This window comes from Salmo salar, chromosome 17 (assembly GCF_965601325.2).
Source record: "Salmo salar chromosome 17, fSalSal1, whole genome shotgun sequence".
Classification (NCBI taxonomy): domain Eukaryota; kingdom Metazoa; phylum Chordata; class Actinopteri; order Salmoniformes; family Salmonidae; genus Salmo; species Salmo salar.
The window spans coordinates 76,219,119-76,231,618 of NC_138307.1; the positions used below are offsets into that span (position 1 = coordinate 76,219,119).

The 12,500-nt window shown below is 44.7% G+C and overlaps 1 protein-coding gene across 1 annotated transcript in view; it reads right to left on the minus strand.

The window, feature by feature from the left end:
• cntn1b (contactin 1b) overlaps window positions 1–12,500 on the minus strand; it is a 33,060-nt gene that overhangs the window by 11,657 nt on the left and 8,903 nt on the right. The window contains exons 2-10 of the mRNA XM_082964126.1: window positions 10,436–10,547; window positions 9,173–9,208; window positions 8,834–8,960; window positions 8,301–8,482; window positions 7,901–7,996; window positions 6,209–6,415; window positions 5,473–5,572; window positions 5,028–5,212; window positions 4,713–4,837 (exon numbers count right to left, since the gene is read on the minus strand). Coding sequence (XP_082820252.1) covers window positions 4,713–4,837; window positions 5,028–5,212; window positions 5,473–5,572; window positions 6,209–6,415; window positions 7,901–7,996; window positions 8,301–8,482; window positions 8,834–8,960; window positions 9,173–9,208; window positions 10,436–10,490 — 1,113 coding nt within the window. The 5' untranslated portion in view covers window positions 10,491–10,547. The remainder of the gene's footprint in view (window positions 1–4,712; window positions 4,838–5,027; window positions 5,213–5,472; window positions 5,573–6,208; window positions 6,416–7,900; window positions 7,997–8,300; window positions 8,483–8,833; window positions 8,961–9,172; window positions 9,209–10,435; window positions 10,548–12,500) is intronic.

The window sequence follows — 12,500 nt, forward strand, 5'->3', positions numbered from 1 at the left end:
AGATAAGATGGTGCCAATCTTTCCTATTGAATTAGTACTAGATAAGATGGTGCCAATCTTTCCTATTGAATTAGTACTAGATAAGATGGTGCCAATCTTTCCTATTGAATTAGTACTAGATAAGATGGTGCCCATCTTTCCTATTGAATTAGTACTAGATAAGATGGTGCCAATCTTTCCTATTGAATTGAGATCAGGTCCATCTTATTTCACTATCCTTATACAGTGGATCTACACAACAGATGTAAATTAATTGTGGTAGGTGTTAATTAAAACACCTACCACAAAAGCATGCCAGCAGAGACCCATAGACGTCCAGTCATTGCGCTAACGCTAGTTAGAATTGGCTCGCAAAACTACCTCTAGCTTCCTTCATACTGGACACAGAGACATACAAATGGTATCCACAAGTTCATCTGACTGTGGGGAAGTAGATACATGTATCCCTTTAAGAATGTTGCGATCATCTGTCCAACATGAAGTATCCCTTTAACTTCTCTAGGGTAGGGGGCAGTATTTTGACGTCCGGATGAAAGGCGTGCCCAAATTAAACTGCCTGCTACTCAGGCTCAGAAGGTAGGATATGCATATTATTAGTAGATTTGGATGGAAAACACTCTGAAGTTTCTAAGACTGTTTGAATGATGTCTGTGAGTATAACAGAACACATATGGCAGGCAAAAACCTGAGAAAAATCCAACCAGGAAGTTGGAAATCTGAGGGTTGTAGTGACTTAGGGTTCATTTTGCACTTCCTAATGTCAACAGTCTTTAGAACGTTGTTTCAGGCTTCTAGAGTGAACAGAGAGAGAACAAGAGTCAGATGACTGAGAGAATGACATGAGTTCAGTGGCGCGCCTTGACTTGAGAGGTAGCTGTGTTCCATTACATTTTTGAAGACATTGGAATCGTCCGGTTGGAATATTATGGAAGATTTATGTTAAAAAGGCCCTAAAGATTGATGCTATACATCGTTTGACATGTTTCTACAAATGTAAATATAACTTTTTTTTACTTTTCATCGTGAAATCTTCGTCGCGCTTCCTACATTTGAGGTAGCTTACTGAACGTTCTAACAAAAAGGAAGTATTTGGACATAAATGATGGACTTTATTGAACAAAACAACATTTATTGTAGACCTGGGATTCCTGGGAGTGCATTCTGATGAAGATCATCAAAGGTAAGTGAATATTTATAATGCTATTTATGATTTTAGATGACTCCAAAATGGCGGGTATCTGTATTGCCTGATGTTGTTTTCTGAGCGCTGTCCTCAGATTATTGCAAAGTGTGCTTTCCCTGTGAAGCTTTCATGAAATCTGTCACAGCGGTTGCATTAAGGAGATATTTATCTATAATTCTTTGAATAACAGTTTAATATTTTATCAACGTTTATGATGAGTATTTCTATAAATTGATGTGCTCATTCACCGGAAGTTTTTGGAGGAAAAACATTTCTGAACATTACGGGCCAATGTAAAATGGGTTTTTGGATATAAATATGAACTTTATCGAGCAAAACATAAATGTATTGTGTAACATGAAGTCCTATGAGTGTCACGTCCTGGCCAGTATAAGGTCAATTGGTATTGTAGTTTGGTCAGGACGTGGCAGAGGGTATTTGTTTTATGTGGTTCGGGGTGGTGTTTTGGAAAATAGGGTGTTTGATTTAGTATTTCCGGGTTTTTGGTTTATGGTCTGTGTTTATGTATTTCTATGTGTTGTCTAGTTAGTTGTATGTCTATGTTTGGTTAATTGGGGTGGACTTCCAATTGAAGGCAGCTGTGTGGTGTTGCCTTTGATTGGAAGTCCTATATTAGTTGGGTGTGTTTGTTTGTCTAATGGTGGGAGATTGTCTTTGGATTGTTCTGTGTTGAGCCTTATGCTTTGCCAGACTGTTTGTTGTTGTTGTTGTTGTTGTTGTTGTTGTTGTTGTTGTTGTTGTTGTTGTTGTTGTTCGTTCGTTCTAGTGTTTTGTTATTTTGGTATTCATTTTGAAAATAAATAAACGTCAAGATGAGCCTGCACTTACCTGCTGCGTTTTGGTCCTCCTTCACCGACGACAACTGTGACAGAATCACCCACCATTCCAGGACCAAGCAGCAGAGGAAGGAGCAGAGGAATTTCGAGTTGGACTGGCGGGAGAAGTGGACCTGGGAGGAAGTGCTGGACGGGGCCGGACCTTGGCACCAGGCTGGGGATTATCGCCGCCCGCAGTGGGAAATTGAGGCAGCCAAGGCAGAGAAGCGGAGGTACGAGGCCATGGACGCGCTGAGGGTGAAGCACGAGAGGCACCCCCAAGAATTTTTTTTGGGGGGGCACACGGGTAGTTTGGCTAGGCATAGGAAGAGCCGGAAGCCAGCTACCCGTGGTTATATGGAGGAGCGTATGGGGTGGAGAGCGCCATAGTGCGCTCCTCAGCGAAACATCTCACCCATCTCACCCATACGCACGCGTTGTTCCAGCCCCTCGCAGGTGCCGTGCTAGAGCGGGCATCCAGCCTGGTAGGAGGATGCCTGCGCAGCGCATCTGGTCGCCGGTACGCCTCCGAGGACCAGGCTACCCAACTCCCACTCTACGCACGGCTACCATCAGGCCCCTGCACAGCCCAGTCTGCCCTGTACCAGCACCCCGCTCGTACAGGGCTACTAGTTTCATCCAGCCAAGACGGGTTGTGCAGGAGGTAAGATCAAGACCGACTGTGCGCCTCCATAGCCCTGGGTTTCCAGCTCCTGTCTCTCGTGCGAACCCGGAAGTGCGTCAACCCAGTCCGACTCGTCCTGTTCCCGCTCCCCGCACTAGCCTGGAGGTGCGTGTTCAAAATCTGGTAAGCCCAGTACCAGCACCACGCACCAGGCTTCAAGTGCGTAAACCCAGCCTCGCCAGTCAACAGTCGTCATCAGAGCTGCCCGCCAGTCAACAGTCGTCATCAGAGCTGCCCGCCAGTCAACAGTCGTCATCAGAGCTGCCCGCCAGTCAACAGTCGTCATCAGAGCTGCCCGCCAGTCAACAGTCGTCAGAGCTGCCCGCCAGTCAACAGTCGTCAGAGCTGCCCGCCAGTCAACAGTCGCCGGAGTGGCCAGACTGCGCTGAACTGCCGGAGTGGCCAGACTGCGCTGAACTGCCGGAGTGGCCAGACTGCGCTGAACTGCCGGAGTGGCCAGACTGCCCTGAACTGCCGGAGTGGCCAGACTGCCCTGAACTGCCAGAGTGGCCAGACTGCCCTGAACTGCCGGAGTGGCCAGACTGCCCTGAACTGCCAGAGTGGCCAGACTGCCCTGAACTGCCGGAGTGGCCAGACTGCCCTGAACTGCCGGAGTGGCCAGACTGCCCTGAACCGCCAGACTGCCCTGAACCGCCAGACTGCCCTGAACCGCCAGACTGCCCTGAACCGCCAGACTGCCCAGACTGCCCCGAACCGCCAGACTGCCCAGACTGCCCCGAACCGCCAGACTGCCCAGACTGCCCCGAGCCGCCAGACTGCCCAGACTGCCCCGAGCCGCCAGACTGCCCAGACTGCCCCGAGCCGCCAGACTGCCCAGACTGTCCCGAGCCGCCAGACTGCCCAGACTGTCCCGAGCCGCCAGACTGCCCAGACTGTCCCGAGCCGCCAGACTGCCCCGACAGCCTGGAACGGCCAGAGCCGGAGCCACCTCCAGAGATAGGTGGGTTGGGGAGGGGGGGTGTAGCACAGTGCCGTCGTTGACGGCAGCCACCCTCCCTTCCCTCCCTTTAGTAGGGGGGAATTTTTCTTTTTTGGTGTTGCTTGGGGTTATTTTTGTTAAGGTGCTTCCGGGGTTAGCACCTTTAAGGGGGGGTACTGTCACGTCCTGGCCAGTATAAGGTCAATTGGTATTGTAGTTTGGTCAGGACGTGGCAGAGGGTATTTGTTTTATGTGGTTCGGGGTGGTGTTTTGGAAAATAGGGTGTTTGATTTAGTATTTCCGGGTTTTTGGTTTATGGTCTGTGTTTATGTATTTCTATGTGTTATCTAGTTAGTTGTATGTCTATGTTTGGTTAATTGGGGTGGACTTCCAATTGAAGGCAGTTGTGTGGTGTTGCCTTTGATTGGAAGTCCTATATTAGTTGGGTGTGTTTGTTTGTCTAATGGTGGGAGATTGTCTTTGGATTGTTCTGTGTTGAGCCTTATGCTTTGCCAGACTGTTTGTTGTTGTTGTTGTTGTTGTTGTTGTTGTTGTTGTTCGTTCGTTCTAGTGTTTTGTTATTTTGGTATTCATTTTGAAAATAAATAAACGTCAAGATGAGCCTGCACTTACCTGCTGCGTTTTGGTCCTCCTTCACCGACGACAACTGTGACAATGAGTGCCATCTGATGAAGATCATCAAAGGTTAGTGCTTAATTTTAGCTGTATTTCTGTTTTTTATGACACCTCTCCTTGCTTGGAAAATGGCTGTGTGGTTTTTCTTGTCAAGGTGATGTGCTAACATAATCTAATGCTATGCTTTCGCCGTAAAGCCTTTTTGAAATCGGACAATGTGATTGGATTAAGGAGGAGTGTATCTTTAAAATGGGATATAATAGTTGTATGTTTGAGAAATTAGAATTATGAGATTTTTGTTGTTTTGAATTTGGTGCCCTGCTATTTCACTGGCTGTTGAATAGTGTGTCCCGCAGGTGGGACGGTCACGTCCCACATACCCCAGAGAGGTTAAAGAATGACAGCCAGCAGGGAGAGGACAGGCATCTTTACCGAGTATCCATCCTTGAGCCATCGGATGTATGGGACAGGCTTCCCGTTAGCGACACAGGACATGGTGTGTTCTGACCCTATGTCCTTCTGGGTGTTGTTGATGGTCACAGCCCACTCAGGAGCAGCTGTCAATCAAAACATCATTTAAATGTTGAAACACATACATACTACAATGAAAGCATGTATATGTTGTGGTTTACAGTAAATCATATCTTAGTGTTAGTGGTACTAACATTGTAATGTAAAGTGCTATAAGCCAGTGCTATGTACTGTATATCAGATCTGTTATTGTAGAGATGGAGTTTGGTATCTTACCCTCTACATAGAGCCATGCCTGATGCCAGTCCTGCCATTTCTGGTTGATGGCCTCACACTCGTACCCTGCTGAGTCTTCATACTGGACGTTGTAGAGGTGGAGCAGCGCTCCAGACATGCTGACCTGAGCGCTAGCAGGCAGGTCGGTAGCACCTATCTTCCTCCAGACGATATGAGGGGCCGGACTGGATGCAAAGACAACAAGAGAAGAAGGAACTATCTAAGCACGGTTATGTCCCAAATGGCAGGCCTTGTGTCTTATGAAGGCTTAATGAATCCTCCATAAGCCCTTTATAAGGCATACATAACTGTTTCACAAAATATGTATAAGCAAATGGATGCCATCTTCTCTAGTTACAGTTTGACAAGTGAACAAAAGTCCCCAAAGTCTTGGTGTTTGTTTCATCAGTAGCTAAATATCTGTCATTTCCATATTCTGACTCACTTTCCCAGAGCGAAGCACTCCAGTGTGACGTTGTAGTTGAGCATAGCTGTGGTGTCAGGGAACTTCACTACGAGGTCGGCCTTGTACCTCTTCTCTGGGGCTGTGGGGATGAAAGGGTCATAGGTCAACACTATGGAGTTGCCCAAAAGACATTGATCTATGGTCAGTTTTTGTGTTTTTTTCCCAGCCTAATGTCTTGGGATAGATTTCGCAGTGTAACATGATCCCAGATCTGTGGCTAGGATGCACTTCTACCTAGACACTGATCTAAGGTCAGTTTTGTCTTTCCATCTAAAGAAACATCTTAGATTTTGGGGAGGGTTTACACTGATCCTAGATCTGAGCCTAGGCGTAACATCTACCCGGAGCTGAAGACAAAGCAAAGACAATGGTCAAAAGTAGTGCATTATATAGGTAACACAGCTATAAACGAGTGTACTATATACTGTAGGTAACACAGCTATAAACTAGTGTACAATATAGGTAACACAGCTATAAACTAGTACACTGTATAGGTAACACAGCTATAAACTAGCATATATACTGTAGGTAACACAGCTATAAACTAGTGTACTATATACTGTAGGTAACACAGCTATAAACTAGTACTATATACTATAGGTAACACAGCTATAAACTAGTGTACTATATAGGTAACACAGCTATAAGGCACTATATAGGTAACACAGCTATAAACTAGTGTACTATATAGGTATCACAGCTATAGGCTACTCACTCTCTTCTGTAGATATAAGAGTGATAAACTTGGAGTAGACTCCCTTGCCAATCTGTGGGTTGAACACATAGCAGGAGTAGTTCCCTGCGTCTGACGCCTCCACCTTAGAGATGTACAGATTCCCGGTGCTCTGAGAGACGAAGTGACGCTTATCCGGGTGGAGGAAGACCGGAAACTCGTTGTATATCCAACGGAACGTCACCTCAGCTGGGAAACATGGGAAGAACAAAAAACACAAATAGTAAGAATGTGGTGGTCGGTTTCACCGGAATCACCTCTGAGTCTCTATGGGGGTTTAGTTTGTGTATTGTGTAATTCTGAGGTACTGTGAACAACGGTGTTCTGAACAGCTCTTTCTTCAAACACGTCATTCACAACCATACAGTATTGGATTTCTTTCAAAGGTCTGACAAGATTTTCCTACAGTTGCTGGGATGAATATCAAACTCAGATGTCAATCAATCAACCAATCAATTGGTTTATTTTTGTGTACTGTGTAACTCTGAGGTACTGTGAACAACGGTGTTCTGAACAGCTCTTTCTTCATGAAGTTCTATGATTCAGCACTGAATAGATTACAAGTCCGAATGTTTACCTTTAAATTTGAGTCCTTTAACAGATGCTATTATCCAGAGCCACTTGAAGATAGTGCATTGATCTTAAAGGTCCAATGTAGCCATTTTTATCTCACTATCAAATCATTTCTGGATAACAATTAAGTACCTTACTGTGATTGTTTTCAATTAAAATATTTTTTAGCAAAAAGCAATTTCTCAAGCAATACTTTTTCTAGGACTGTCTGGGAGTGGTCTGAGCGGGGAGATGAAAACTGAAAATTTGCTGTTATTGGCAGAACATTTCACAGTATTATTCCAACCTCATAGCGTGGAAACATGTATAAAACACAGCAAAATCATGTTTTTGAATGCACTGGGCCTTTAAGATAGCTAGGTGGGTCAACCATAAAATCACAGTCATAGTAAGTACATTTTTCTTCAATAAAGTAGCAATCAGCAGAGTCAGGGCTAGTAGGAAAAGACAAGTATGACTGTTAGTTTGAGTGATCATCTGTATTCTAGTAAGTCTGAGGTACTAACTTGGCCATCATGTGTATTCTAGTAAGTCTGAGGTACTAACTTGGCCATCATGTGTATTCTAGTAAGTCTGAGGTACTAACTTGGCCATCATGTGTATTCTAGTAAGTCTGAGGTACTAACTTGGCCATCATGTGTATTCTAGTAAGTCTGAGGTACTAACTTGGCCATCATGTGTATTCTAGTAAGTCTGAGGTACTAACTTGGCCATCATGTGTATTCTAGTAAGTCTGAGGTACTAACTTGGCCATCATGTGTATTCTAGTAAGTCTGAGGCACTAACTTGGCCATCATGTGTATTCTAGTAAGTCTGAGGCACTAACTTGGCCATCATGTGTATTCTAGTAAGTCTGAGGACTACTTGGCCATCATGTGTATTCTAGTAAGTCTGAGGTACTAACTTGGCCATCATGTGTATTCTAGTAAGTCTGAGGTACTAACTTGGCCATCATGTGTACTCTAGTAAGTCTGAGGTACTAACTTGGCCACATGTGTACTCTAGTAAGTCTGAGGTACTAACTTGGCCATCATGTGTATCTAGTAGTCTGAGGTACTAACTTGGCCATCATGTGTATTCTAGTAAGTCTGAGGCACTAACTTGGCCATCGCTTGGGAGGAGCACAGAGCAGCACGGCCCCCTGGCCCTCCTTCACGGTCACAGGGTCCCTCTCTTCATCTGGGAACTCCTCCAGGTCTGGAGACAGAGAAAGATAATGCAATGGTCAGTTTAACTCTAGCATATAGTTATGATTCCAGGTGTCCACAGACAACACAGCTGTATACCACAGACAGAAACAATGACTTAGGGACTACACACACGACATAATACTTCCTGTGTTTGTTAGTCAATTCAGTTTCAGAAACCATGGGGATGTGAATAAGCACATCTACTGTGAGAGAGAAATAGAACCTGTTGACCAGAGTCAACCAGTTTAACTCACATCCAGTACTAGTCTCTCTCAACATGAAATTTGGTCATGGCTCGCGACAATACTCACATCCAAACTTGACCTTGGCCTCCTTGCTGATGACGGTGCCGTAAATGTTCTTGGCAACACAGACGTAGGTCCCTGCATGTTTCTTCTCTTCAGGGTTGTTTATGATGAGGTTCCCTCCCACCAGACTGTAGTGTTCATTAGGCAGCTCCATCAGCTTGATCTCCCAGTTATCACGCCTCCATCTGGGGGGAAATATGGATCTCCCTTTTTACCCAGAAATTGATGTTTTTTGTATAAATTGGAATGAGTCATTCCTCTCCATGTCCTCTGAAAGTTGTACGACTCTAGAACCAATCAAAGTCATTCAAAACGCCTTGTGAATGTCTGTGACTACATGGCAGTAGATCTTTAAAATGTTCTTAAATTCCTGTTAACTTTGGTTTTCCAATGATATGTGACGTAATGTGTGTTACCTTAATGTATTGTACGGGTTGATTTGGGTGTGTGTGTGTGTGGTGTGTGTGTGTGTGTGCGTGTGTGTGTGCGTGTGCACGCGTGTGTGTGTGTGTGTGTGTGTGTGTGTGGGGGGTTACCTGTATGTGGGTGCAGGGTTGGCCCGTGCTCTACAGTTCATGGAGATATGTCTGTCAGGTGACTCCTTTGTGTAGACGATATCCAGAGGCTCCTCTTCAAATATTGGACCGTAGCCCGTAGCATCATCTGACAGGACACAACATCACAGTGATGTTACAACAACATTACAGCAACATTATGTCAATATAACTTTAATGACTGTGAATGGTCGATAAACACACATGAAACCAGACCCATTTTACTGCGATTCAGCGTTTAGGAGTTAATGCTGTACGTCAGTGCATTACAAGCTTTTACAGAGTAAATGGTCATGACAATCAAAACCAGACTCCACTTACCTCCAAAGATCCTGGGCTCACCAAACAAGACTGCCACTGCAAAATGACGGGAGAAATAAAGGACACTTTGTTTAGTTTCTCATGGCTAGAACATGGCTTAAACTTAAACAGAGCAACATGGATTAAACTCTATCACAATGTTCCAGTCACACATGAGGTGGAACAGAGCAACTTGGATTAAACTGTATCACAATGTTCCAGTCACACATGAGGTGGAACAGAGCAACATGGATTAAACTCTATCACAATGTTCCAGTCACACATGAGGAGGAACAGAGCAACATGGATTAAACTGTATCACAATGTTCCAGTCACACATGAGGTGGAACAGAGCAACTTGGATTAAACTGTATCACAATGTTCCAGTCACACATGAGGTGGAACAGAGCAACATGGATTAAACTCTATCACAATGTTCCAGTCACACATGAGGAGGAACAGAGCAACATGGATTAAACTGTATCACAATGTTCCAGTCACACATGAGGAGGAACAGAGCAACATGGATTAAACTCTATCACAATGTTCCAGTCACACATGAGGAGGAACAGAGCAACATGGATTAAACTCTATCACAATGTTCCAGTCACACATGAGGTGGAACAGAGCAACATGGATTAAACTGTATCACAATGTTCCAGTCACACATGAGGTGGAACAGAGCAACTTGGATTAAACTGTATCACAATGTTCCAGTCACACATGAGGTGGAACAGAGCAACATGGATTAAACTCTATCACAATGTTCCAGTCACACATGAGGAGGAACAGAGCAACATGGATTAAACTGTATCACAATGTTCCAGTCACACATGAGGTGGAACAGAGCAACTTGGATTAAACTGTATCACAATGTTCCAGTCACACATGAGGTGGAACAGAGCAACATGGATTAAACTCTATCACAATGTTCCAGTCACACATGAGGAGGAACAGAGCAACATGGATTAAACTGTATCACAATGTTCCAGTCACACATGAGGTGGAACAGAGCAACTTGGATTAAACTGTATCACAATGTTCCAGTCACACATGAGGTGGAACAGAGCAACATGGATTAAACTCTATCACAATGTTCCAGTCACACATGAGGAGGAACAGAGCAACATGGATTAAACTGTATCACAATGTTCCAGTCACACATGAGGTGGAACAGAGCAACTTGGACTTAGTAAAAACAGTAGTCCTTCTCATATGATGTCTAATGTAGTTCATTCTAAGACATGTATAGAAGACAGAAGCAGTCTGTTGAGAGCTACTCACCAGTGTGTGACAGTGAGGAGGAGAGAACGAGCAGGACCAGGGCTGTGACTGCCATGACTGTCTACTGACTGACACACAGACCGACAGAGGTCTGTAACGGACAGGACATGAGCTAGAGAAGAGAGAGAGAAATGACATCAGCTAGAGAGGAGAGAGAGAAATGACATCAGCTAGAGAGGAGAGAGAGAAATGACATCCGCTAGAGAGGAGAGAGAGAAATGACATCAGCTAGAGAGGAGAGAGAGAAATGACATCAGCTAGAGAGGAGAGAGAGAAATGACAACAGCTAGAGAGGAGAGAGAGAAATGACATCAGCTAGAGAGGATAGAGAGGAAATGACATCAGCTAGAGAGGAGAGAGAGGAAATGACATCAGCTAGAGAGGAGAGAGAGAAATGACATCAGCTAGAGAGGAGAGAGAGGAAATGACATCAGCTAGAGAGGAGAGAGAGGAAATGACATCAGCTAGAGAGGAGAGAGAGAAATTACAACAGCTAGAGAGGAGAGAGAGGAAATGACATCAGCTAGAGAGGAGAGAGAGAAATGACATCAGCTAGAGAGGAGAGAGAGAAATGACATCAGCTAGAGAGGAGAGAGAGAAATGACATCAGCTAGAGAGGAGAGAGAGGAAATGACATCAGCTAGAGAGGAGAGAGAGAAATGACATCAGCTGGGGGGAGCCAGCAGGAGAGAGAGAAATGACATCAGCTAGAGAGGAGAGAGAGAAATGACATCAGCTAGAGAGGAGAGAGAGGAAATCTCATCAGCTAGAGAGGATAGAGAGGAAATGACATCAGCTAGAGAGGATAGAGAGGAAATGACATCAGCTAGAGAGAATAGAGAGAGAAATTACAACAGCTAGAGAGGATAGAGAGAGAAATGACATCAGCTAGAGAGAATAGAGAGAGAAATTACAACAGCTGGAGAGAATAGAGAGAGAAATGACATCAGCTAGAGAGGAGAGAGAGAAATGACATCAGCTAGAGAGGGAGAGAGAGCAACAGCTGGGGGGGGTACATCAGCTAGAGAGGAGAGAGGAAATGACATCAGCTGGGGGGGGAGCCAGCAGGAGGAGGAGAGAAATGCCAGCGGGGGGGGATGCACGCTGGGGAGAGAGGAAATGACACACCTGGGGTCATTGTTTATCTTCTTTGCTGAATGAAATAAACTTGAACCTGAGTTGTATCTAATAAAATTAAAAAGCCACTCAGATAACAAGATGGCTTGATCTTGTGCTCATCATTGCTGATTGTGTTTCCTCATATCCACAACAACCACAATGTCACACACACAGATCTATGGATTCTATTCATACGCTCCGTCCACTATCCTTATCAGTTTGACAGTACCCTCAGTGTGGCAGCAGCCACAGATCTATGGATTCTATTCATACGCTCCGTCCACTATCCTTATCAGTTTGACAGTACCCTCAGTGTGGCAGCAGCCACAGATCTATGGATTCTATTCATACGCTCCGTCCACTATCCTTATCAGTTTGACAGTACCCTCAGTGTGGCAGCAGCCACAGATCTATGGATTCTATTCATACGCTCCGTCCACTATCCTTATCAGTTTGACAGTACCCTCAGTGTGGCAGCAGCCACAGATCTGAATTCATGTATTCATTTGGTTTGTTTTATTGTTGAATATTCTGGTATATACACAATTCAGCTTTTAGCTGTATAAATAAAACTGGATTCTATTAGATAGACCCCCCAGTGTGCAATCTCCATATCAATTCACTTTGGATGTTTAAATGATTTATAACACTCATGAGTCAACAATATTCTCCACATATACTGTAGTCATGCAGGCTTTTCTCTGTGAAGGGCTTTTCCCTAATATATGCATTCACACACACACACACACACACACACACACACACACACACTGCAGCGCTCAGACGGCTCCTGTCTGGCGTCACACATGCTCACACATCAGTTCTGCAGCAGCATATGAGAGTCATCCTGCAGCAAGACACACCTTCTGAATACTGAGAGGGAGGGAGGGAGAGAGAGAGTGGGAGAGTGAGGATAGAGCGATAGGGAGAGCGAAAGAGGCACAGA